Here is a 22617-nt window from a genome sequence, read left to right as displayed (position 1 = left end):
GCTGCTCCCTGTGATTACCCCCTGTATCTCCCCCCCCCCAGCACATTAGTGTCTGTGCCAGACTGCAGCTCCCATACACATGTATGTAAGAGACACATATAGAGGGGTACAGCTGATATGTGAGTATATTGCAGGATTACCTGCTCCTTGCTGCTGCCTGTGATTACCCCCTGTATCCCCCCCAGCACATTAGTGTCTGTGCCAGGCTGCAGCTCCCATACACATGTATGTAAGAGACACATATAGAGGGGTACAGCTGATATGTGAGTATATTGCAGGGTTACCTGCTCCTTGCTGCTCCCTGTGATTACCCCCTGTATCCCCCCCAGCACATTAGTGTCTGTGCCAGGCTGCAGCTCCAATACACATGTATGTAAGAGACACATATAGAGGGGTACAGCTGATATGTGAGTATATTGCAGGGTTACCTGCTCCTTGCTGCTGCCTGTGATTACCCCCTGTATCCCCCCCAGCACATTAGTGTCTGTGCCAGGCTGCAGCTCCCATACACATGTATGTAAGAGACACATATAGAGTGGTACAGCTGATATGTGAGTATATTGCAGGGTTACCTGCTCCTTGCTGCTCCCTGTGATTACCCCCTGTATCCCCCCAGCACATTAGTGTCTGTGCCAGGCTGCAGCTCCCATACACATGTATGTAAGAGACACATAGAGGGGTACAGCTGATATGTGAGTATATTGCAGGGTTACCTGCTCCTTGCTGCTCCCTGTGATTACCCCCTGTATCCCCCCCAGCACATTAGTGTCTGTGCCAGGCTGCAGCTCCCATACACATGTATGTAAGAGACACATATAGAGGGGTACAGCTGATATGTGAGTATATTGCAGGATTACCTGCTCCATGCTGCTGCCTGTGATTACCCCCTGTATCCCCCCCCCCAGCACATTAGTGTCTGTGCCAGGCTGCAGCTCCCATACACATGTATGTAAGAGACACATATAGAGGGGTACAGCTGATATGTGAGTATATTGCAGGGTTACCTGCTCCTTGCTGCTGCCTGTGATTACCCCCTGTATCCCCCCAGCACATTAGTGTCTGTGTCAGGCTGCAGCTCCCGTACACATGTATGTAAGAGACACATATAGAGGGGTACAGCTGATATGTGAGTATATTGCAGGGTTACCTGCTCCTTGCTGCTCCCTGTGATTACCCCCTGTATCCCCCCAGCACATTAGTGTCTGTGCCAGGCTGCAGCTCCCATACACATGTATGTAAGAGACACATATAGAGGGGTACAGCTGATATGTGAGTATATTGCAGGGTTACCTGCTCCTTGCTGCTGCCTGTGATTACCCCCTGTATCCCCCCCAGCACATTAGTGTCTGTGCCAGGCTGCAGCTCCCATACACATGTATGTAAGAGACACATATAGAGGGGTACAGCCGATATGTGAGTATATTGCAGGATTACCTGCTCCTTGCTGCTGCCTGTGATTACCCCCTGTATCCCCCCAGCACATTAGTGTCTGTGCCAGGCTGCAGCTCCCATACACATGTATGTAAGAGACACATATAGAGGGGTACAGCTGATATGTGAGTATATTGCAGGGTTACCTGCTCCTTGCTGCTCCCTGTGATTACCCCCTGTATCCCCCCCAGCACATTAGTGTCTGTGCCAGGCTGCAGCTCCCATACACATGTATGTAAGAGACACATATAGAGGGGTACAGCTGATATGTGAGTATATTGCAGGGTTACCTGCTCCTTGCTGCTCCCTGTGATTACCCCCTGTATCCCCCCCAGCACATTAGTGTCTGTGCCAGGCTGCAGCTCCCATACACATGTATGTAAGAGACACATATAGAGGGGTACAGCTGATACGTGAGTATATTGCAGGATTACCTGCTCCTTGCTGCTCCCTGTGATTACCCCCTGTATCCCCCCAGCACATTAGTGTCTGTGCCAGGCTGCAGCTCCCATACACATGTATGTAAGAGACACATATAGAGGGGTACAGCTGATATGTGAGTATATTGCAGGGTTACCTGCTCCTTGCTGCTCCCTGTGATTACCCCCTGTATCCCCCCCAGCACATTAGTGTCTGTGCCAGGCTGCAGCTCCCATACACATGTATGTAAGAGACACATATAGAGGGGTACAGCTGATATGCGAGTATATTGCAGGATTACCTGCTCCTTGCTGCTCCCTGTGATTACCCCCTGTATCCCCCCCCAGCACATTAGTGCCTGTGCCAGGCTGCAGCTCCCATACACATGTATGTAAGAGACACATATAGAGGGGTACAGCTGATATGTGAGTATATTGCAGGGTTACCTGCTCCTTGCTGCTCCCTGTGATTACCCCCTGTATCCCCCCCAGCACATTAGTGTCTGTGCCAGGCTGCAGCTCCCATACACATGTATGTAAGAGACACATATAGAGGGGTACAGCTGATATGTGAGTATATTGCAGGATTACCTGCTCCTTGCTGCTCCCTGTGATTACCCCCTGTATCCCCCCAGCACATTAGTGTCTGTGCCAGGCTGCAGCTCCCATACACGTGTATGTAAGAGACACATATAGAGGGGTACAGCTGATATGTGAGTATATTGCAGGGTTACCTGCTCCTTGCTGCTGCCTGTGATTACCCCCTGTATCCCCCCCAGCACATTAGTGTCTGTGCCAGGCTGCAGCTCCCATACACATGTATGTAAGAGACACATATAGAGGGGTACAGCTGATATGTGAGTATATTGCAGGGTTACCTGCTCCTTGCTGCTCCCTGTGATTACCCCCTGTATCCCCCCCAGCACATTAGTGTCTGTGCCAGGCTGCAGCTCCCATACACATGTATGTAAGAGACACATATAGAGGGGTACAGCTGATATGTGAGTATATTGCAGGGTTACCTGCTCCTTGCTGCTCCCTGTGATTACCCCCTGTATCCCCCCCAGCACATTAGTGTCTGTGCCAGGCTGCAGCTCCCATACACATGTATGTAAGAGACACATATAGAGGGGTACAGCTGATATGTGAGTATATTGCAGGATTACCTGCTCCTTGCTGCTCCCTGTGATTACCCCCTGTATCCCCCCCAGCACATTAGTGTCTGTGCCAGGCTGCAGCTCCCATACACATGTATGTAAGAGACACATATAGAGGGGTACAGCTGATATGTGAGTATATTGCAGGATTACCTGCTCCTTGCTGCTCCCTGTGATTACCCCTGTATCCCCCCAGCACATTAGTGTCTGTGCCAGGCTGCAGCTCCCATACACATGTATGTAAGAGACACATATAGAGGGGTACAGCCGATATGTGAGTATATTGCAGGGTTACCTGCTCCTTGCTGCTCCCTGTGATTACCCCCTGTATCCCCCCCAGCACATTAGTGTCTGTGCCAGGCTGCAGCTCCCATACACATGTATGTAAGAGACACATATAGAGGGGTACAGCTGATATGTGAGTATATTGCAGGGTTACCTGCTCCTTGCTGCTCCCTGTGATTACCCCCTGTATCCCCCCAGCACATTAGTGTCTGTGCCAGGCTGCAGCTCCCATACACATGTATGTAAGAGACACATATAGAGGGGTACAGCTGATATGTGAGTATATTGCAGGGTTACCTGCTCCTTGCTGCTCCCTGTGATTACCCCCTGTATCCCCCCAGCACATTAGTGTCTGTGCCAGGCTGCAGCTCCCATACACATGTATGTAAGAGACACATATAGAGGGGTACAGCTGATATGTGAGTATATTGCAGGGTTACCTGCTCCTTGCTGCTCCCTGTGATTACTCCCTGTATCCCCCCAGCACATTAGTGTCTGTGCCAGGCTGCAGCTCCCATACACATGTATGTAAGAGACACATATAGAGGGGTACAGCTGATATGTGAGTATATTGCAGGATTACCTGCTCCTTGCTGCTCCCTGTGATTACTCCCTGTATCCCCCCAGCACATTAGTGTCTGTGCCAGGCTGCAGCTCCCATACACGTGTATGTAAGAGACACATATAGAGGGGTACAGCTGATATGTGAGTATATTGCAGGGTTACCTGCTCCTTGCTGCTCCCTGTGATTACCCCCTGTATCCCCCCCAGCACATTAGTGTCTGTGCCAGGCTGCAGCTCCCATACACATGTATGTAAGAGACACATATAGAGGGGTACAGCTGATATGTGAGTATATTGCAGGGTTACCTGCTCCTTGCTGCTCCCTGTGATTACCCCCTGTATCTCCCCCCCCCCCAGCACATTAGTGTCTGTGCCAGACTGCAGCTCCCATACACATGTATGTAAGAGACACATATAGAGGGGTACAGCTGATATGTGAGTATATTGCAGGATTACCTGCTCCTTGCTGCTGCCTGTGATTACCCCCTGTATCCCCCCCAGCACATTAGTGTCTGTGCCAGGCTGCAGCTCCCATACACATGTATGTAAGAGACACATATAGAGGGGTACAGCTGATATGTGAGTATATTGCAGGGTTACCTGCTCCTTGCTGCTCCCTGTGATTACCCCCTGTATCCCCCCCAGCACATTAGTGTCTGTGCCAGGCTGCAGCTCCAATACACATGTATGTAAGAGACACATATAGAGGGGTACAGCTGATATGTGAGTATATTGCAGGGTTACCTGCTCCTTGCTGCTGCCTGTGATTACCCCCTGTATCCCCCCCAGCACATTAGTGTCTGTGCCAGGCTGCAGCTCCCATACACATGTATGTAAGAGACACATATAGAGTGGTACAGCTGATATGTGAGTATATTGCAGGGTTACCTGCTCCTTGCTGCTCCCTGTGATTACCCCCTGTATCCCCCCCAGCACATTAGTGTCTGTGCCAGGCTGCAGCCCCCATACACATGTATGTAAGAGACACATATAGAGGGGTACAGCTGATATGTGAGTATATTGCAGGGTTACCTGCTCCTTGCTGCTCCCTGTGATTACCCCCTGTATCCCCCCAGCACATTAGTGTCTGTGCCAGGCTGCAGCTCCCATACACATGTATGTAAGAGACACATATAGAGGAGTACAGCTGATATGTGAGTATATTGCAGGGTTACCTGCTCCTTGCTGCTCCCTGTGATTACCCCCTGTATCCCCCCAGCACATTAGTGTCTGTGCCAGGCTGCAGCTCCCATACACATGTATGTAAGAGACACATATAGAGGGGTACAGCTGATATGTGAGTATATTGCAGGGTTACCTGCTCCTTGCTGCTGCCTGTGATTACCCCCTGTATCCCCCCCAGCACATTAGTGTCTGTGCCAGGCTGCAGCTCCCATACACATGTATGTAAGAGACACATATAGAGGGGTACAGCTGATATGTGAGTATATTGCAGGGTTACCTGCTCCTTGCTGCTCCCTGTGATTACCCCCTGTATCCCCCCAGCACATTAGTGTCTGTGCCAGGCTGCAGCTCCCATACACATGTATGTAAGAGACACATATAGAGGGGTACAGCTGATATGTGAGTATATTGCAGGGTTACCTGCTCCTTGCTGCTCCCTGTGATTACCCCCTGTATCCCCCCCAGCACATTAGTGTCTGTGCCAGGCTGCAGCTCCCATACACATGTATGTAAGAGACACATATAGAGGGGTACAGCCGATATGTGAGTATATTGCAGGATTACCTGCTCCTTGCTGCTGCCTGTGATTACCCCCTGTATCCCCCCAGCACATTAGTGTCTGTGCCAGGCTGCAGCTCCCATACACATGTATGTAAGAGACACATATAGAGGGGTACAGCTGATATGTGAGTATATTGCAGGGTTACCTGCTCCTTGCTGCTGCCTGTGATTACCCCCTGTATCCCCCCAGCACATTAGTGTCTGTGCCAGGCTGCAGCTCCCATACACATGTATGTAAGAGACACATATAGAGGGGTACAGCTGATATGTGAGTATATTGCAGGGTTACCTGCTCCTTGCTGCTCCCTGTGATTACCCCCTGTATCCCCCCCAGCACATTAGTGTCTGTGCCAGGCTGCAGCTCCCATACACATGTATGTAAGAGACACATATAGAGGGGTACAGCTGATATGTGAGTATATTGCAGGGTTACCTGCTCCTTGCTGCTCCCTGTGATTACCCCCTGTATCCCCCCCAGCACATTAGTGTCTGTGCCAGGCTGCAGCTCCCATACACATGTATGTAAGAGACACATATAGAGGGGTACAGCTGATACGTGAGTATATTGCAGGATTACCTGCTCCTTGCTGCTCCCTGTGATTACCCCCTGTATCCCCCCAGCACATTAGTGTCTGTGCCAGGCTGCAGCTCCCATACACATGTATGTAAGAGACACATATAGAGGGGTACAGCTGATATGTGAGTATATTGCAGGGTTACCTGCTCCTTGCTGCTCCCTGTGATTACCCCCTGTATCCCCCCCAGCACATTAGTGTCTGTGCCAGGCTGCAGCTCCCATACACATGTATGTAAGAGACACATATAGAGGGGTACAGCTGATATGCGAGTATATTGCAGGATTACCTGCTCCTTGCTGCTCCCTGTGATTACCCCCTGTATCCCCCCCCAGCACATTAGTGCCTGTGCCAGGCTGCAGCTCCCATACACATGTATGTAAGAGACACATATAGAGGGGTACAGCTGATATGTGAGTATATTGCAGGGTTACCTGCTCCTTGCTGCTCCCTGTGATTACCCCCTGTATCCCCCCCAGCACATTAGTGTCTGTGCCAGGCTGCAGCTCCCATACACATGTATGTAAGAGACACATATAGAGGGGTACAGCCGATATGTGAGTATATTGCAGGATTACCTGCTCCTTGCTGCTGCCTGTGATTACCCCCTGTATCCCCCCAGCACATTAGTGTCTGTGCCAGGCTGCAGCTCCCATACACATGTATGTAAGAGACACATATAGAGGGGTACAGCTGATATGTGAGTATATTGCAGGGTTACCTGCTCCTTGCTGCTCCCTGTGATTACCCCCTGTATCCCCCCCAGCACATTAGTGTCTGTGCCAGGCTGCAGCTCCCATACACATGTATGTAAGAGACACATATAGAGGGGTACAGCTGATATGTGAGTATATTGCAGGGTTACCTGCTCCTTGCTGCTCCCTGTGATTACCCCCTGTATCCCCCCCAGCACATTAGTGTCTGTGCCAGGCTGCAGCTCCCATACACATGTATGTAAGAGACACATATAGAGGGGTACAGCTGATATGTGAGTATATTGCAGGGTTACCTGCTCCTTGCTGCTGCCTGTGATTACCCCCTGTATCCCCCCAGCACATTAGTGTCTGTGCCAGGCTGCAGCTCCCATACACATGTAAGAGACACATATAGAGGGGTACAGCTGATATGTGAGTATATTGCAGGATTACCTGCTCCTTGCTGCTCCCTGTGATTACCCCCTGTATCCCCCCCAGCACATTAGTGTCTGTGCCAGGCTGCCGCTCCCATACACATGTATGTAAGAGACACATATAGAGGGGTACAGCTGATATGTGAGTATATTGCAGGATTACCTGCTCCTTGCTGCTCCCTGTGATTACCCCCTGTATCCCCCCCAGCACATTAGTGTCTGTGCCAGGCTGCAGCTCCCATACACATGTATGTAAGAGACACATATAGAGGGGTACAGCTGATATGTGAGTATATTGCAGGATTACCTGCTCCTTGCTGCTCCCTGTGATTACCCCCTGTATCCCCCCCAGCACATTAGTGTCTGTGCCAGGCTGCAGCTCCCATACACATGTATGTAAGAGACACATATAGAGGGGTACAGCTGATATGTGAGTATATTGCAGGGTTACCTGCTCCTTGCTGCTCCCTGTGATTACCCCCTGTATCCCCCCCAGCACATTAGTGTCTGTGCCAGGCTGCAGCTCCCATACACATGTATGTAAGAGACACATATAGAGGGGTACAGCTGATATGTGAGTATATTGCAGGGTTACCTGCTCCTTGCTGCTCCCTGTGATTACCCCCTGTATCCCCCCAGCACATTAGTGTCTGTGCCAGGCTGCAGCTCCCATACACATGTATGTAAGAGACACATATAGAGGGGTACAGCTGATATGTGAGTATATTGCAGGGTTACCTGTATCCATATCCTCCCTGTGTCACTGGCTGCTACATCCGGGTCACAGCCCTGTGTGCTGCTGCGCATGCTCACACTGAGGCATGCTGGGAGTTGTAGTTTTATACACAGGATACAGAGGCAGTGACACACACAGCAGCAGCACAGTAACATTCCCCAGGCACTGTGCTGGGAGAGCTGCTGCTCCTGCATGTACACGTCTGTGCTCCTCTGGGTGCTGCTGCTCCTGCGTGTGCACGTCTGCGCTCCTCTGGGTGCTGCTGCTCCTGCGTGTACATGTCTGTGCTCCTCTGGGTGCTGCTGCTCCTGCATGTACATGTCTGTGCTCCTCTGGGTGCTGCTGCTCCTGCATGTACATGTCTGTGCTCCTCTGGGTGCTGCTGCTCCTGCATGTACATGTCTGTGCTCCTCTGGGTGCTGCTGCTCCTGCATGTACACGTCTGTGCTCCTCTGCGTGCTGCTGCTCCTGCATGTACATGTCTGTACTCCTCTGGATGCTGCTGCTCCTGCATGTACATGTCTGTACTCCTCTGCGTGCTGCTGCTCCTGCATGTACATGTCTGTGCTCCTCTGGGTGCTGCTGCTCCTGCATGTACATGTCTGTGCTCCTCTGGGTGCTGCTGCTCCTGCATGTACATGTCTGTGCTCCTCTGGGTGCTGCTGCTCCTGCATGTACACGTCTGTGCTCCTCTGGGTGCTGCTGCTCCTGCATGTACACGTCTGTGCTCCTCTGGGTGCTGCTGCTCCTGCATGTACATGTCTGTACTCCTCTGGGTGCTGCTGCTCCTGCATGTACATGTCTGTGCTCCTCTGGGTGCTGCTGCTCCTGCATGTACACGTCTGTGCTCCTCTGGGTGCTGCTGCTCCTGCATGTACACGTCTGTGCTCCTCTGGGTGCTGCTGCTCCTGCATGTACATGTCTGTACTCCTCTGGGTGCTGCTGCTCCTGCATGTACATGTCTGTGCTCCTCTGGGTGCTGCTGCTCCTGCATGTACATGTCTGTGCTCCTCTGGGTGCTGCTGCTCCTGCATGTACATGTCTGTGCTCCTCCGGGTGCTGCTGCTCCTGCATGTACATGTCTGTGCTCCTCCGGGTGCTGCTGCTCCTGCATGTACATGTCTGTGCTCCTCTGGGTGCTGCTGCTCCTGCATGTACATGTCTGTGCTCCTCTGGGTGCTGCTGCTCCTCCACGTACATGTCTGCGCTACTCTGGGTGCTGCTTCTCCTGCATGTACATGTCTGTGCTCCTCTGGGTGCTGCTGCTCCTGCACGTACATGTCTGCGCTCCTCTGGGTGCTGCTGCTCCTCCACGTACATGTCTGCGCTACTCTGGGTGCTGCTGCTCCTGCATGTACATGTCTGCGCTCCTCTGGGTGCTGCTGCTCCTCCACGTACATGTCTGCGCTACTCTGGGTGCTGCTGCTCCTGCATGTACATGTCTGTGCTCCTCTGGGTGCTGCTGCTCCTGCATGTACATGTCTGCGCTCCTCTGGGTGCTGCTGCTCCTGCATGTACATGTCTGTGCTCCTCTGGGTGCTGCTGCTCCTGCATGTACATGTCTGCGCTCCTCTGGGTGCTGCTGCTCCTGCATGTACATGTCTGTGCTCCTCTGGGTGCTGATGCTCCTGCATGTACATGTCTGTGCTCCTCTGGGTGCTGCTGCTCCTGCATGTACATGTCTGTGCTCCTCTGGGTGCTGCTGCTCCTGCATGTACATGTCTGTGCTCCTCTGGGTGCTGCTGCTCCTGCATGTACATGCCTGTGCTCCTCTGGGTGCTGCTGCTCCTGCATGTACATGTCTGTGCTCCTCTGGGTGCTGCTGCTCCTGCATGTACATGTCTGTGCTCCTCTGGGTGCTGCTGCTCCTGTATGTACATGTCTGTACTCCTCTGGGTGCTGGGAGAGCTGCTGCTCCTGCATGTACATGTCTGTACTCCTCTGGATGCTGCTGCTCCTGCATGTACATGTCTGTGCTCCACTGGGTGCTGCTGCTCCTGCATGTACATGTCTGTACTCCTGTGGGTGCTGCTACTCCTACATGTACATGTCTGTACTCCTTTGGGGGGGCTCTGTGTGGGGAGTGGGGGGCGGGTGGGGACTGTGGGGAGCAGGGGGGTCTCTTTGCGGGATCAGAGGGGGCTCTGTGTGGGGGGCAGGGATGTTTATGTGGGGGGGCAGGGATGTTTATGTGGGGGGGCAGGGATGTTTATGTGTGGGGGGCAGGGATGTTTTATGTGTGGGGGGCAGGGATGTTTTATGTGTGGGGGGCAGGGATGTTTTATGTGTGGGGGCAAGGATGTTTTATGTGTGGGGGGCAGGGATGTTTATGTGTGGGGGGCAGGGATGTTTATGTGTGGGGGGGCAGGGATGTTTATGTGTGGGGGGGCAGGGATGTTTTATGTGTGGGGGCAAGGATGTTTTATGTGGGGGGGGCAGGGATGTTTTATGTGGGGGGGGGCAGGGATGTTTATGTGTGGGGGGCAGGGATGTTTATGTGTGGGGGGCAGGGATGTTTTATCTGTGGGGGGCAGGGATGTTTATGTGTGGGGGGCAGGGATGTTTGTGTGGGGGGCAGGGATGTTTATGTGTGGGGGGCAGGGATGTTTATGTGGGGGGGGCAGGGATGTTTATGTGTGGGGGGCAGGGATGTTTATGTGTGGGGGCAGGGATGTTTATGTGTGGGGGCAGGGATGTTTATGTGTGGGGGGGGGCAGGGATGTTTATGTGTGGGGGGGGGCAGGGATGTTTATGTGTGGGGGGCAGGGATGTTTTATGTGTGGGGGCAGGGATGTTTTATGTGTGGGGGGCAGGGATGTTTTATGTGTGGGGGGCAGGGATGTTTTTGTGTGGGGGGCAGGGATGTTTTTGTGTGGGGGGCAGGGATGTTTTATGTGTGGGGGCAAGGATGTTTTATGTGGGGGGGGCAGGGATGTTTATGTGTGGGGGGCAGGGATGTTTATGTGGGGGGCAGGGATGTTTATGTGTGGGGGGCAGGGATGTTTATGTGTGGGGGGCAGGGATGTTTTATGTGTGGGGTGCAGGGATGTTTATGTGTGGGGGCAGGGATGTTTATGTGTGGGGGGGGCAGGGATGTTTTATGTGGGGGGGGGGCAGGGATGTTTATGTGTGGGGGGCAGGGATGTTTATGTGTGGGGGGCAGGGATGTTTATGTGTGGGGGGCAGGGATGTTTATGTGTGGGGGGCAGGGATGTTTATGTGTGGGGGGCAGGGATGTTTATGTGTGGGGGGGCAGGGATGTTTATGTGTGGGGGGCAGGGATGTTTTATGTGTGGGGGGCAGGGATGTTTTATGTGTGGGGGGCAGGGATGTTTATGTGTGGGGGGCAGGGATGTTTATGTGTGGGGGCAGGGATGTTTATGTGTGGGGGGGGGCAGGGATGTTTATGTGTGGGGGGCAGGGATGTTTATGTGTGGGGGCAGGGATGTTTTATGTGTGGGGGGCAGGGATGTTTTATGTGTGGGGGGGGGCAGGGATGTTTTATGTGTGGGGGGGGGCAGGGATGTTTATGTGTGGGGGGGGGGGCAGGGATGTTTATGTGTGGGGGGGGGCAGGGATGTTTTATGTGGGGGGGCAGGGATGTTTTATGTGTGGGGGGCAGGGATGTTTTATGTGTGGGGGGCAGGGATGTTTTATGTGTGGGGGGCAGGGATGTTTTATGTGTGGGGGGCAGGGATGTTTTATGTGTGGGGGGCAGGGATGTTTTATGTGTGGGGGGGGGCAGGGATGTTTATGTGTGGGGGGGGGCAGGGATGTTTATGTGTGGGGGGGGGCAGGGATGTTTATGTGTGGGGGGGGGCAGGGATGTTTTATGTGGGGGGGCAGGGATGTTTTATGTGTGGGGGGCAGGGATGTTTTATGTGTGGGGGGCAGGGATGTTTTATGTGTGGGGGGCAGGGATGTTTTTGTGTGGGGGGGGCAGGGATGTTTATGTGTGGGGGGGGCAGGGATGTTTATGTGTGGGGGGGGCAGGGATGTTTATGTGTGGGGGGGGCAGGGATGTTTATGTGTGGGGGGGCAGGGATGTTTATGTGTGGGGGGCAGGGATGTTTATGTGTGGGGGGCAGGGATGTTTATGTGTGGGGGGCAGGGATGTTTATGTGTGGGGGGGGGCAGGGATGTTTATGTGTGGGGGGGGGGGCAGGGATGTTTATGTGTGGGGGGGGGCAGGGATGTTTATGTGTGGGGGGGCAGGGATGTTTATGTGTGGGGGGCAGGGATGTTTATGTGTGGGGGGCAGGGATGTTTATGTGTGGGGGGCAGGGATGTTTATGTGTGGGGGGCAGGGATGTTTATGTGTGGGGGGCAGGGATGTTTATGTGGGGGGGGCAGGGATGTTTATGTGGGGGGGGCAGGGATGTTTATGTGGGGGGGGGCAGGGATGTTTATGTGGGGGGGGCAGGGATGTTTATGTGGGGGGGGCAGGGATGTTTATGTGGGGGGCAGGGATGTTTATGTGTGGGGGGGGGCAGGGATGTTTATGTGTGGGGGGGGCAGGGATGTTTATGTGGGGGGGCAGGGATGTTTATGTGGGGGCAGGGATGTTTATGTGTGGGGGGGCAGGGATGTTTATGTGGGGGGGGCAGGGATGTTTATGTGGGGGGGGCAGGGATGTTTATGTGTGGGGGGCAGGGATGTTTATGTGTGGGGGGCAGGGATGTTTATGTGTGGGGGGGGCAGGGATGTTTATGTGGGGGGGGGGCAGGGATGTTTATGTGTGGGGGGGGCAGGGATGTTTATGTGTGGGGGGGGGCAGGGATGTTTATGTGTGGGGGGGGGGCAGGGATGTTTATGTGTGGGGGGCAGGGATGTTTATGTGTGGGGGGCAGGGATGTTTATGTGTGGGGGGCAGGGATGTTTATGTGTGGGGGGGGGGCAGGGATGTTTATGTGTGGGGGGGGGGGGCAGGGATGTTTATGTGTGGGGGGGGGCAGGGATGTTTATGTGTGGGGGGCAGGGATGTTTATGTGTGGGGGGCAGGGATGTTTATGTGTGGGGGGCAGGGATGTTTATGTGTGGGGGGGGGGCAGGGATGTTTATGTGTGGGGGGGGGGCAGGGATGTTTATGTGTGGGGGGGGGGGCAGGGATGTTTATGTGGGGGGCAGGGATGTTTATGTGGGGGGTGTTACTGTCTCAGCTGGACCTGGGAAATAATTGAAATGATAAAATCAGGACAAGCTGCATTTTCAGGACAAAGCCAGGTCACCTCCTTCTTATCAACAGTGTCCGGAAGGAGGAAGTGAGGCCGCGTCCCTGAGAGTAAGAGGAGGGCGCACATCTCCATGCAGGAGTGACTCTCTCTCCCCAGCACAGCATGTGGCACTTACTCTGTGCTGGGCTATAAACTACAACTCCCAGCAGCCTCTCGGTGTGAGCATGCGCAGTGGGACACAGAGCAGTGACCCGGATGTAGTGATTGTCTCCACTTCCTGGGACTCAGACCATTGCAAACAGAAGGAGACCCTGAGATCCGCCTGATTCAGCACAGAGACCGCAGAGGCAGCAGCACCCGAGCAAGGTGCGTGTCCCCCTGCTGGGAGCTCACCTGCTGCTGCGGGCGGGGGGTCAGGGTGGGACAATCACCCCCAACACCAACTGCCCCATGTGTGACTCCCCCTACCCCCGTGCGTGACTCCCCCTACCCCCGTGCGTGACTCCCCCTACCCCCGTGCGTGACTCCCCCTACCCCCGTGCGTGACTCCCCCTACCCCCGTGCGTGACTCCCCCTACCCCCGTGCGTGACTCCCCCTACCCCCGTGCGTGACTCCCCCTACCCCCGTGCGTGACTCCCCCTACCCCCCGTGCGTGACTCCCCCCACCCCCGTGCGTGACTCCCCCCACCCCCGTGCGTGACTCCCCCCCACCCCCCGTGTGTGACTCCCCCTACTACCCCCATGTGTCCCCATCTTCCCCCTCTCTGGAGCGCTGCGTAACGCGCTCTGCCGGGCTGCGCTCTGGAGCGCTGCGTGACGCGCTCCGCCGGGCTGCGCTCTGGAGCGCTGCGTAACGCGCTCCGCCGGGCTGCGCTCTGGAGCGCTGAGTAACGCGCTGCGCTCTGGAGCGCTGCGTGACGCGCTCTGCCGGGCTGCGCTCTGGAGCGCTGCGTAACGCGCTCTGCCGGGCTGCGCCCTGGAGCGCTGCGTAACGCGCTCTGCCGGGCTGCGCTCTGGAGCGCTGCGTGACGCGCTCTGCTGGGTGACATCACCCGTCTCCGTTGCCACCCGCAAAGTTATAACTGAACTTTCGGCGACGTCGCTGGTGACCCGGCCATTGAATGGTTCAGAGGTTGTCACATGTGGCGACAGCTGCTGAAAAATCATATTTTATCGGGTTCAAGAATTTGCGTTGCTGCCGTCGCTCAGTCGCGTCGTGCTTACTTAAGCGAACGTGACGATGGCAATGCTTTTGTTTTCAGGCGCCGGCGCCGGCACTATAAGCGCAGCCTAATTTAACTTCGTGGTGAAACGACAGGCGGCTAGCTGTCCCCTGCGGCTGATAGCGGTGAAATGGTCGCACTAAAACATCCCATTCCGCCTTCGTAGCGGGCGCCGGTATCTCTGCTGAGTTTATTGCCCACGATTACGCGGTGCAATTGGAAGCTGCACCGTATGACGTCCTTGTTTCCGATTGGTCCGTGGGACATTGAAAGCCGCCATTAGATTAGACACTGTCACGGTATCTTACAGGGTTATAATATACACCAAATAACTGGGTTGAATTGAATACGACTGTGATATAATAAAGAGATTTTATTCTTTAAAAGCCAGGTGGACACACAATGTTGGACAAATAACAAACGGAATATAGACACTTACTTAGGGAGGGGACAATGAAATAACCAGGACTCAGGTTAGCAGTTCATCAGGCATCCGGTATAAGAACGAAGACACGAAAGACACTGGGAATAGAGCTTACAATCGTTTATATGGGGTTTGGGCTCTATCCCTAACATTGGGACTCAGGCATTGGAGAACAATTACCTGGGTCCAATTACCTTTTGCCAACTCACGTGGGAAGCAAGATAGTACCTGCCCACAGGGGGTGGCCTTCCTCTAGTCAGAGAACCATTTCCTTAGCCCCACTCTAAAAAGCTGGCATCTCCAAGTCTGCCAGATGGGGATCTGGGTAGAAAACAGGTGCGCAAATCTCATCAGGACATGGAAAAAAGAAATGAAGACACCAAATAGTGCAATATTGTCAACTACAACAGATGTAATCAGTGTTGAAAGCTCTATAGAGTTTGCTCTCACGTGTGCAACGTGATAATAAGGCGTTGTGGTTGTTAGAAGTTACCAACTTTAATTTCCAGATAGGTACTCCGGATCAACACCAGTAATAGGAAACGAAGGGAAATCCACATACACAGGAGAAAAAGCAAAATAGTATAATACTGCTTTTAATATTAAAAACACAAAGTATTCCCCTTACATAAGTGCCTATGTGGTGAGCATTCAGACCACCCTGGGTCATATGGACAGACGGTTATCTTCACAGCAACAGCATCTGCTCCGCGGCCGTAACAGCATACACTGGGCTGATTAGTGTAGTCCTCCACTCTGAATGTCACCAGCAAAGTGCCGCTCTGTAGTCCACGACTCACCCAACGCGCGTTTCTACTTAATAGTCTTCCTCAGGGGCAACTGCATTACCCCTGATCTAAATTCCTACTTACCTCCTCAAAGAAACAAATAAAGTTAGTTTGGCAAGATCTCTCCTTCATAAATCCATGCTGACAATTACTAATAATTTTGTTTTCCATTAGGTATTCCTGAATATTATCCCGTATTAAACCTTCAAGTAGTTTCCCCACTATTCCCCACAGCAGTTGTTGGGCCCCCGGTTCTTCCCCGCAGGTGTCCCCCGTGAGTCCGCAGCCTTGTACCCTTGGGCCCTCAGGTGGTCTCCAGAGGTCCCCGCAGACCTAAGGAACCAACCCTGTATGTAAAAATAAATAAACCTGTCATATAAATTTAATTAAATATCCCCCCCCCCCACCCAACACATACAGTAATGTGCAAAATAACTATTATCCAGATATGGATAATAGATTATTTGCCCATTATTAAACACTTAAAACAGCATAAATAAAGTAAATAAATAGAGTTCTACTTACCCCCTGGCAATGTAATGGCGTCCAGTCATCAAACGGCTTCCGTTGGCAAAAAAATACATTGCAAATACTTTCAAATGCCAGTTAACCCCTTAATCACCTTAGCGGTTCATAACCACAAAAGTAATTAAGGGGTTAACCCACCCTGCAACCATTCATTTGTACAGTGAGTATAATATATATATATATATCACCAATATACAAATTACCCAAACATGCAGAAATAAAAACATGAAATCTGAATCTCAAAAACAGCACATTGCATGTGAAAATTAAACCAGCTCATTGCATCTGAAAATAATATCAGGACATTGCAAAATAAATTCTCATATCTTCCAACAAAACAGCACCTAGACAAATATATACCAAATGGCATTCAAACAATTGCATTTTAGTGTGCACGTGATGCAATTAATCTGTGCATCATTTAACACTATGCCAAATCAATGTTCAAAATAAAATAAACAATTACCAACAAGATACAATGCCATCCAAACAATCAAATAAAAAGTAAGCAAGTAAACATTAAAAAATGGCCATCAAATCAAAAATCAATTACAATCCAATCAAAATCAATTACACAATTCCGTATTCAATTCCTAAAACCAAACCATTGTGAAAAACATTTGCAAAACAATCATGTAGTATCCCTGTGTGTATGTATCTCCAAAGGGATATACATAAATACAGGGGAATTAAATGGACATTAAAAAAACCCGCTTGCTGCATGGAGCCCTAAGTCCCAGTCCGCCTAAAGACTTTGTTTTCTGTTCTATTTCACCTGGGAAAGTCTAGTTTTTACCCCAGACCCCCAGTAAGTGTGTGTTCTCCTGTATTTTGTAACTCACTGTGTGTACGCCTGTTTCTATGGAATAAATGGCTGTTACTATTTTGTTTTGCCCAGTGAATGATCCCGGTATACAGGTGTATATACCTGGTCTCCCGGGACAGTAATAGATACCCTTACTTTAACATTGGGAACTTGGAGTCTAGAACTTGCTCCCTAAAACATGTCCCTAGAACTTGGACTCTGTAATTGGGGTTTAGAACAGGCTCCTGCACTGTGTTTTAAAACCCAATTGCATTGCTTGCTGACGGGGCACAGATTTCCCATAGACTCACATTACACTTCCATAACACACGGCGTCTTTATGTACAGACGCGGACCCGCAAATCCTATCTTATTTGCGGGTAAATATCAGTAGTACCGGTATCTCCGGTCAGCAACAATTTACACAGATTTTAATTCTATTTGCCCCCAAACTTCCACCCTTAAACTTCTGTTCCCAAAGTCCCGATCCTGCAGCTATTTCCTATGGGGGACCCTAATCCCACATGGCATTCCTAGCTTCTAACCCTACAGGAGACATTTCAGTAGGACCATATGTAGAAGGAAACACATTACATTACTGGACCCAAGAGCTGACACTCTCAGCTCCTTACACACGTTTTTTAGGGGCAGCCAGCCAGTCACAGTGGGACGGATCAAACCCCCCTATTTAATATGGTGAGAAGTGGGATGGGGTGAGCGGAAGTTACTGCACTGTTTGCTCTGCATTACCCACTTCTCACCGTTTCAGATAGAGAAGCGAGACAGTGTCCGTATGGAGCAGAACTGCTGGACCTGGCAGAGTATCAGGAGTATTTATCAAAGTCTCTCTGATGCCAAACGGGAGCACCAGATGTATCTGCTGTGTTTGCTCACACTATAGCACTGTACTGTGTGTTACTATATAGCACTGTACTGTGTGTTACTATATAGCACTGTACTGTGTGTTACTATATAGCACTGTACTGTGTGTTACTATATAGCACTGTACTGTGTGTTACTATATAGCACTGTACTGTGTGTTACTGTATAGCACTGTACTGTGTGTTACTGTATTGCACTGTACTGTGTGTTACTATATAGCACTGTACTGTGTGTTACTATATAGCACTGTACTGTGTGTTACTATATAGCACTGTACTGTGTGTTACTATATAGCACTGTACTGTGTGTTACTATATAGCACTGTACTGTGTGTTACTATATAGCACTGTTCTGTGTGTTACTATATAGCAAAAAATAATATATAGAAAAATTGGTCTATCTCATTACCCACAGTATCACAGATCTCTGGAATTGTTAGAATGGATTCATTTAGCTTCCAGTTCGTTCCTGGTCTACCCGTTTGAATATTGTTGCACCGGAGCTCTATGGGTGCGTGGTCAGAACATGAAATATCATGGATCTCCGCTTGGGTGACCTTGGGGACCAGGTGACAGGACACTGCGAAGTAATCAATTCTACTGTATGAGCAATGTGGGTGCGAGAAGAATGTGTAATTCCTATCTGCTGGATGTAGCTGTCTCCAAATGTCTATTAATTGGTTACATTTGAGACCTCTTCGTAGGGATATACCTGCTCCTTTATTGTGTAGGGTAACTCCACCTGATCTGCCCGTGTGAGGTTGTAGGACCATATTAAAGTCTCCTGCTAAGACCACGCTTCCCTGCGCAACCGAGTTTAGGATTCTAACGAATTTCTCGAAGAAGATTGCACTGTTTTCGCAGGGGGCATATATACAGGCGATTGTGATCTTCTGTCCCCTAATAGTTCCTACTATTATAATATACCTGCCATCGTTATCCCGTTTGGTTAGCAGGCCTTCGAATGGGATGCTATTACGGAATAGGATGGCAACTCCACGCTTTTTGACTTCAGCAGAGGCCGAAAAAACCTGGGAGAAGTCTTTATCAAGATATTTGGGGGTATTGGTTTTGCTGAAATGTACTGTAGGAGCAACACATCCGCATGTTTTCTTTTATAATCTGTGAAGGCTACTTTGCGTTTAGTGGGGTTGTTAAAGCCCTGCACATTGTGAGATATAAAAGTCAACGCCATTTATTGCTGTGTGTGACTACGCGCATCACTATATTGCTTGACTTACCCGTGGAATCCATGTGTAGGGCCGGACGATCACTTCCTTCAGGGCGCTTATTCGTAGGTAGGTATTTGAGGGTAGGGTAAGGCTTTCGATAGGATAGACTGGCCCTACCTAAAGGAGACGCTTGCGGCATTTGGCTTTGGAGATCGGGTGAGTGATGCGATTTTATCGCTGTACTCTAACCCCACCGCCAGGGTTGTACACCAAGGCTACCCCTCTCGGCCCTTCCAAATTAGGAGTGGTACGAGGCAGGGTTGCCCATTATCTCCCCTCCTATTCGCCCTCTGTATCAAACCCCTGGCGGCGCAAATCAGAGGAAACCCTGACATCTCAGGGTTAAACGCATACTCCCAAACCCATAAAGCGGCCCTGTACGCAGATGACATCCTCCTGATGATCACTAAACCCCTCACCTCACTACCAAACCTATTTGACCTGCTAAACCGGTTTTCTAAAATTTCCGGCTTCAAAATCAATCAATCCAAATCTGAGGCTCTCAATGTCAATCTCCCCAGCCATATAGAAAAACTATTAAAACTAAACTTTAAATTTCACTGGCAACACAAGTCTATTAAATATCTGGGTGTCCACATCACCAGAAACGTCAAAGAAATATACGACGCAAATTACCCCAACCTAATCCGGACCCTAAAATCAGACCTACAAAAGTGGACATCTAAAAGGATCTCCTGGATAGGAAGAATCCATAGTGTTAAAATGAACTTACTCCCCCGTATCTTATATCTCTTCCAAACTCTCTCAGTGCCACTCAGATTGAAGGACCTGCACTCACTTCAATCCGACATCTCCAAGTTTATATGGGGAGGTAAAAAACCAAGAGTCAGCAAAATTAATATGAAAAGGCCGGTCTTGGCTGGGGGCCTAGCGGTACCCTGCCTGTTATCATATTACAAAGCGGCACAGTTGAGCCAAATTGTACAATGGCAGTCTGACCCGAGATCTAAGAGATGGGTCGAATTAGAGAGCGCAGCATGTGAACCTATAGAATTACGTAATCTAATCTGGCTCCCCAAAATGGTGCGAAAAGGCGCTAATATGCCGCTATCCTCAATGACCAACTCATTGTCAATTTGGGAGGCCAGAAAATGTAAACATTCCCTCACAACGACACGCTCTATGATGTCACCCCTGTGGAACAATTCCGAGTTCGTGCCGGGCCTATCGGTCGGTAATATATCAATTTGGAAAAAGAAAGGTTATAATCGGATTAAAGATCTGGAAGGCCATGACAGAAAAGTTAAGACGTTTGATCACGTCAGATTAGAAAAAGAGATCCCCCACTCAGAATTCTTTAGATACCTCCAGATCAGAGCGTTCTACAACAAATTTGCCCCGTACCCACAATTGACATCCTTCGAAAAGCTATGTCTGGCAGAGGCCGACACAAAGAGACTTACCTCGCAGCTATACAGCGAAGTGATCAGTTCTAGCGAACAAGCCCATGAGATACCCTCATTTAGATCGCGATGGGAAACAGACATCGGAGAATGTCTGGAAGACGAGGACTGGAGTGCTATTTTTCTAGCCACAGCAAAGTGCTCCATATGTACCACCCTCAAGGAGAACGCATATAAGGTCCTGATGCGATGGTACCTTACCCCACTAAAATTATCAAGGTTCGTGCCGGGATCCTCCCCGCTGTGCCAACGCCAGTGTGGAGGATCAACAGACCTGCTACATATGCTGTGGTCTTGCCCGCGGATCTCCTCATTCTGGGAGACAATTAGACTTTGGATACAGAGACTGTTTGATCTCACTATTCCCCCAGATCCGTGGCTATTTCTCTTGAACAGACCATTAGCGGGTCTCTCTAAAACTCACAATAAACTTATTGCTCACTTTGCACTCGCAACGCGGTGTGAGATCGCAGCACTATGGAAAAGCTCAGGCATACCAACCATCCCAAAAATTCGGAATCGTATTTGGTTTATCTGCCAGATGGAAAAGTTAACGAGTCTGGTTAACGACACTGGCGACAATTATCTAAACGTCTGGACGCCTTGGTTGGCACAGACAGACATCCCGGGGATAGAAAGGGCATCAATCTGGCTATGATAGTTTCCAGGTCCGTTCTCCTTGGGAGAGGTGTGCTACACCCATGCTCGGCATAGGATGATCATATTTCAACCAGGTAACATACCTAGAGAGGCAGCGTAACAACTCTGAGACACACTCACAATCACTAACACCCATCCCTACCCCCCTACTTCCAACCCCCTCTCCCCCCCCCCCCCTCTTCCTCTTGGATCAATGTTTGGCTACCGGTTTGTCCGTCCGTATGGTTGATTGTTTGTCGGTCTTCACGTTTGTTTGTCTACCCATGTGATTGTCTACCTGTCTATGTATACGTCGTCTGGATGAGTCGTGTGTCAGCCGGTTAGTTGGCCGGGCGGTTAATGAATCGGTGACTGAGCTTTTGCACCTGGTCCCCCCCAATTAGAAGGGGGGTTTGACAGCATAATATGGACCCCGGAAAGCGAGCCGTGTCTCGATACCCCTTTAGGCCCACCAGTTTGACCATAGGTTAAAGTTCTATTCCACTGATATTAGTAACGTTATACTCCCGGATACAATGAGAATCACCATGACATAATGTATTTTGTAATGTATTGTACTGTATAATATTATAAACTAATAAAATTTAAGTTACAAAAAAAAGAAAGCTTTATACTGCAGGTAGCTGCTGAGGGTCGTGGAATTACCGTGGACCTCCCAGTTGCGGGTTTTGTATTTGAACGGTATGTATGGGGGACGTTACCCTAATTGGTATTGTGGCTGCTGCAAGGTAGCATTGAAAGCTGGTTGGAGATAGCAGCTGCAGGAAAACTCTATGGAATATCAGAATACCGAGGTGATAACGGTTTCACACATTTTTATGAGTGCATCCGACCATGTTGGTGACCCCTTGCATTTTGAGCAAGATGGATAAGAAACAAATAAAAAATATCCGGAGTAGCAATTAGACGACAGAATCCAAAACGAACAGCACTCAGGTAAGTCAAGGTACAAAGGCTTTATTGGTCAAAACGGCAATCTCCAAGAACACCTCCAGCAAGATTGAGCCTATTTTTCAACTCGACTTCAAATTCTGTTATTGTTGAGATTCTTGATGTTGATTTGTTTTTGTCTTCTTTTTAATACATCTTCTTTCCATTTTGCATTCCGATGTAATTTGGAGCGAACCAATCTGTGATTACTCCTTGTGTCAAAACTGTCGTGTTTATTCCTAGTTAGGATATCGTCCATTTCATTATTGGTTCTATTTGGTATATAATTCAGGATGTAGAACTTTTCATATTCAACAAGTCTGTCCACACATAATGACCTTGAGGTGACAATTTCCTTTGTTACGTTGGTTTATATCATGGTAGACGTCTTCCACGTCACTGTATGTGTGACTTTATGTTGGAGCATACACTTGGATTATTTGAAGCCTATATCTCTTTGTCAACTGAATGACAATTCTGGCTACTCTTTCCGATGAGCTTTCAT

The 22617-nt window shown here is 50.3% G+C and overlaps 1 protein-coding gene and 1 pseudogene across 4 annotated transcripts in view; one reads left to right on the top strand and one right to left on the bottom strand.

Annotated features, from left to right (window-relative positions):
- LOC142492499 (uncharacterized) overlaps window positions 1-10119 on the bottom strand; it is a 37367-nt gene extending 27248 nt beyond the window's left edge. For 3 of the 4 annotated variants that reach the window (XM_075595179.1, XM_075595180.1, XM_075595178.1), the window contains exon 1: window positions 8045-8137. In XM_075595179.1, coding sequence (XP_075451294.1) covers window positions 8045-8054 — 10 coding nt within the window. In that variant the 5' untranslated portion in view covers window positions 8055-8137. Of the gene's footprint in view, window positions 1-8044 lie in introns of all 4 variants that reach the window. The other variant, XM_075595177.1, reaches the window with a different exon arrangement.
- A 3340-nt stretch (window positions 10120-13459) lies between these two features.
- Window positions 13460-22617, top strand: part of LOC142492510 (uncharacterized) — a 62429-nt pseudogene continuing 53271 nt past the window's right edge.

The sequence above is a fragment of the Ascaphus truei genome, chromosome 4, assembly GCF_040206685.1.
Source record: "Ascaphus truei isolate aAscTru1 chromosome 4, aAscTru1.hap1, whole genome shotgun sequence".
In the NCBI taxonomy this organism is placed as follows: domain Eukaryota; kingdom Metazoa; phylum Chordata; class Amphibia; order Anura; family Ascaphidae; genus Ascaphus; species Ascaphus truei.
The sequence above is the reverse complement of the archived record's forward strand: the minus strand, read 5'-3'. Positions and strand labels throughout refer to the sequence as shown.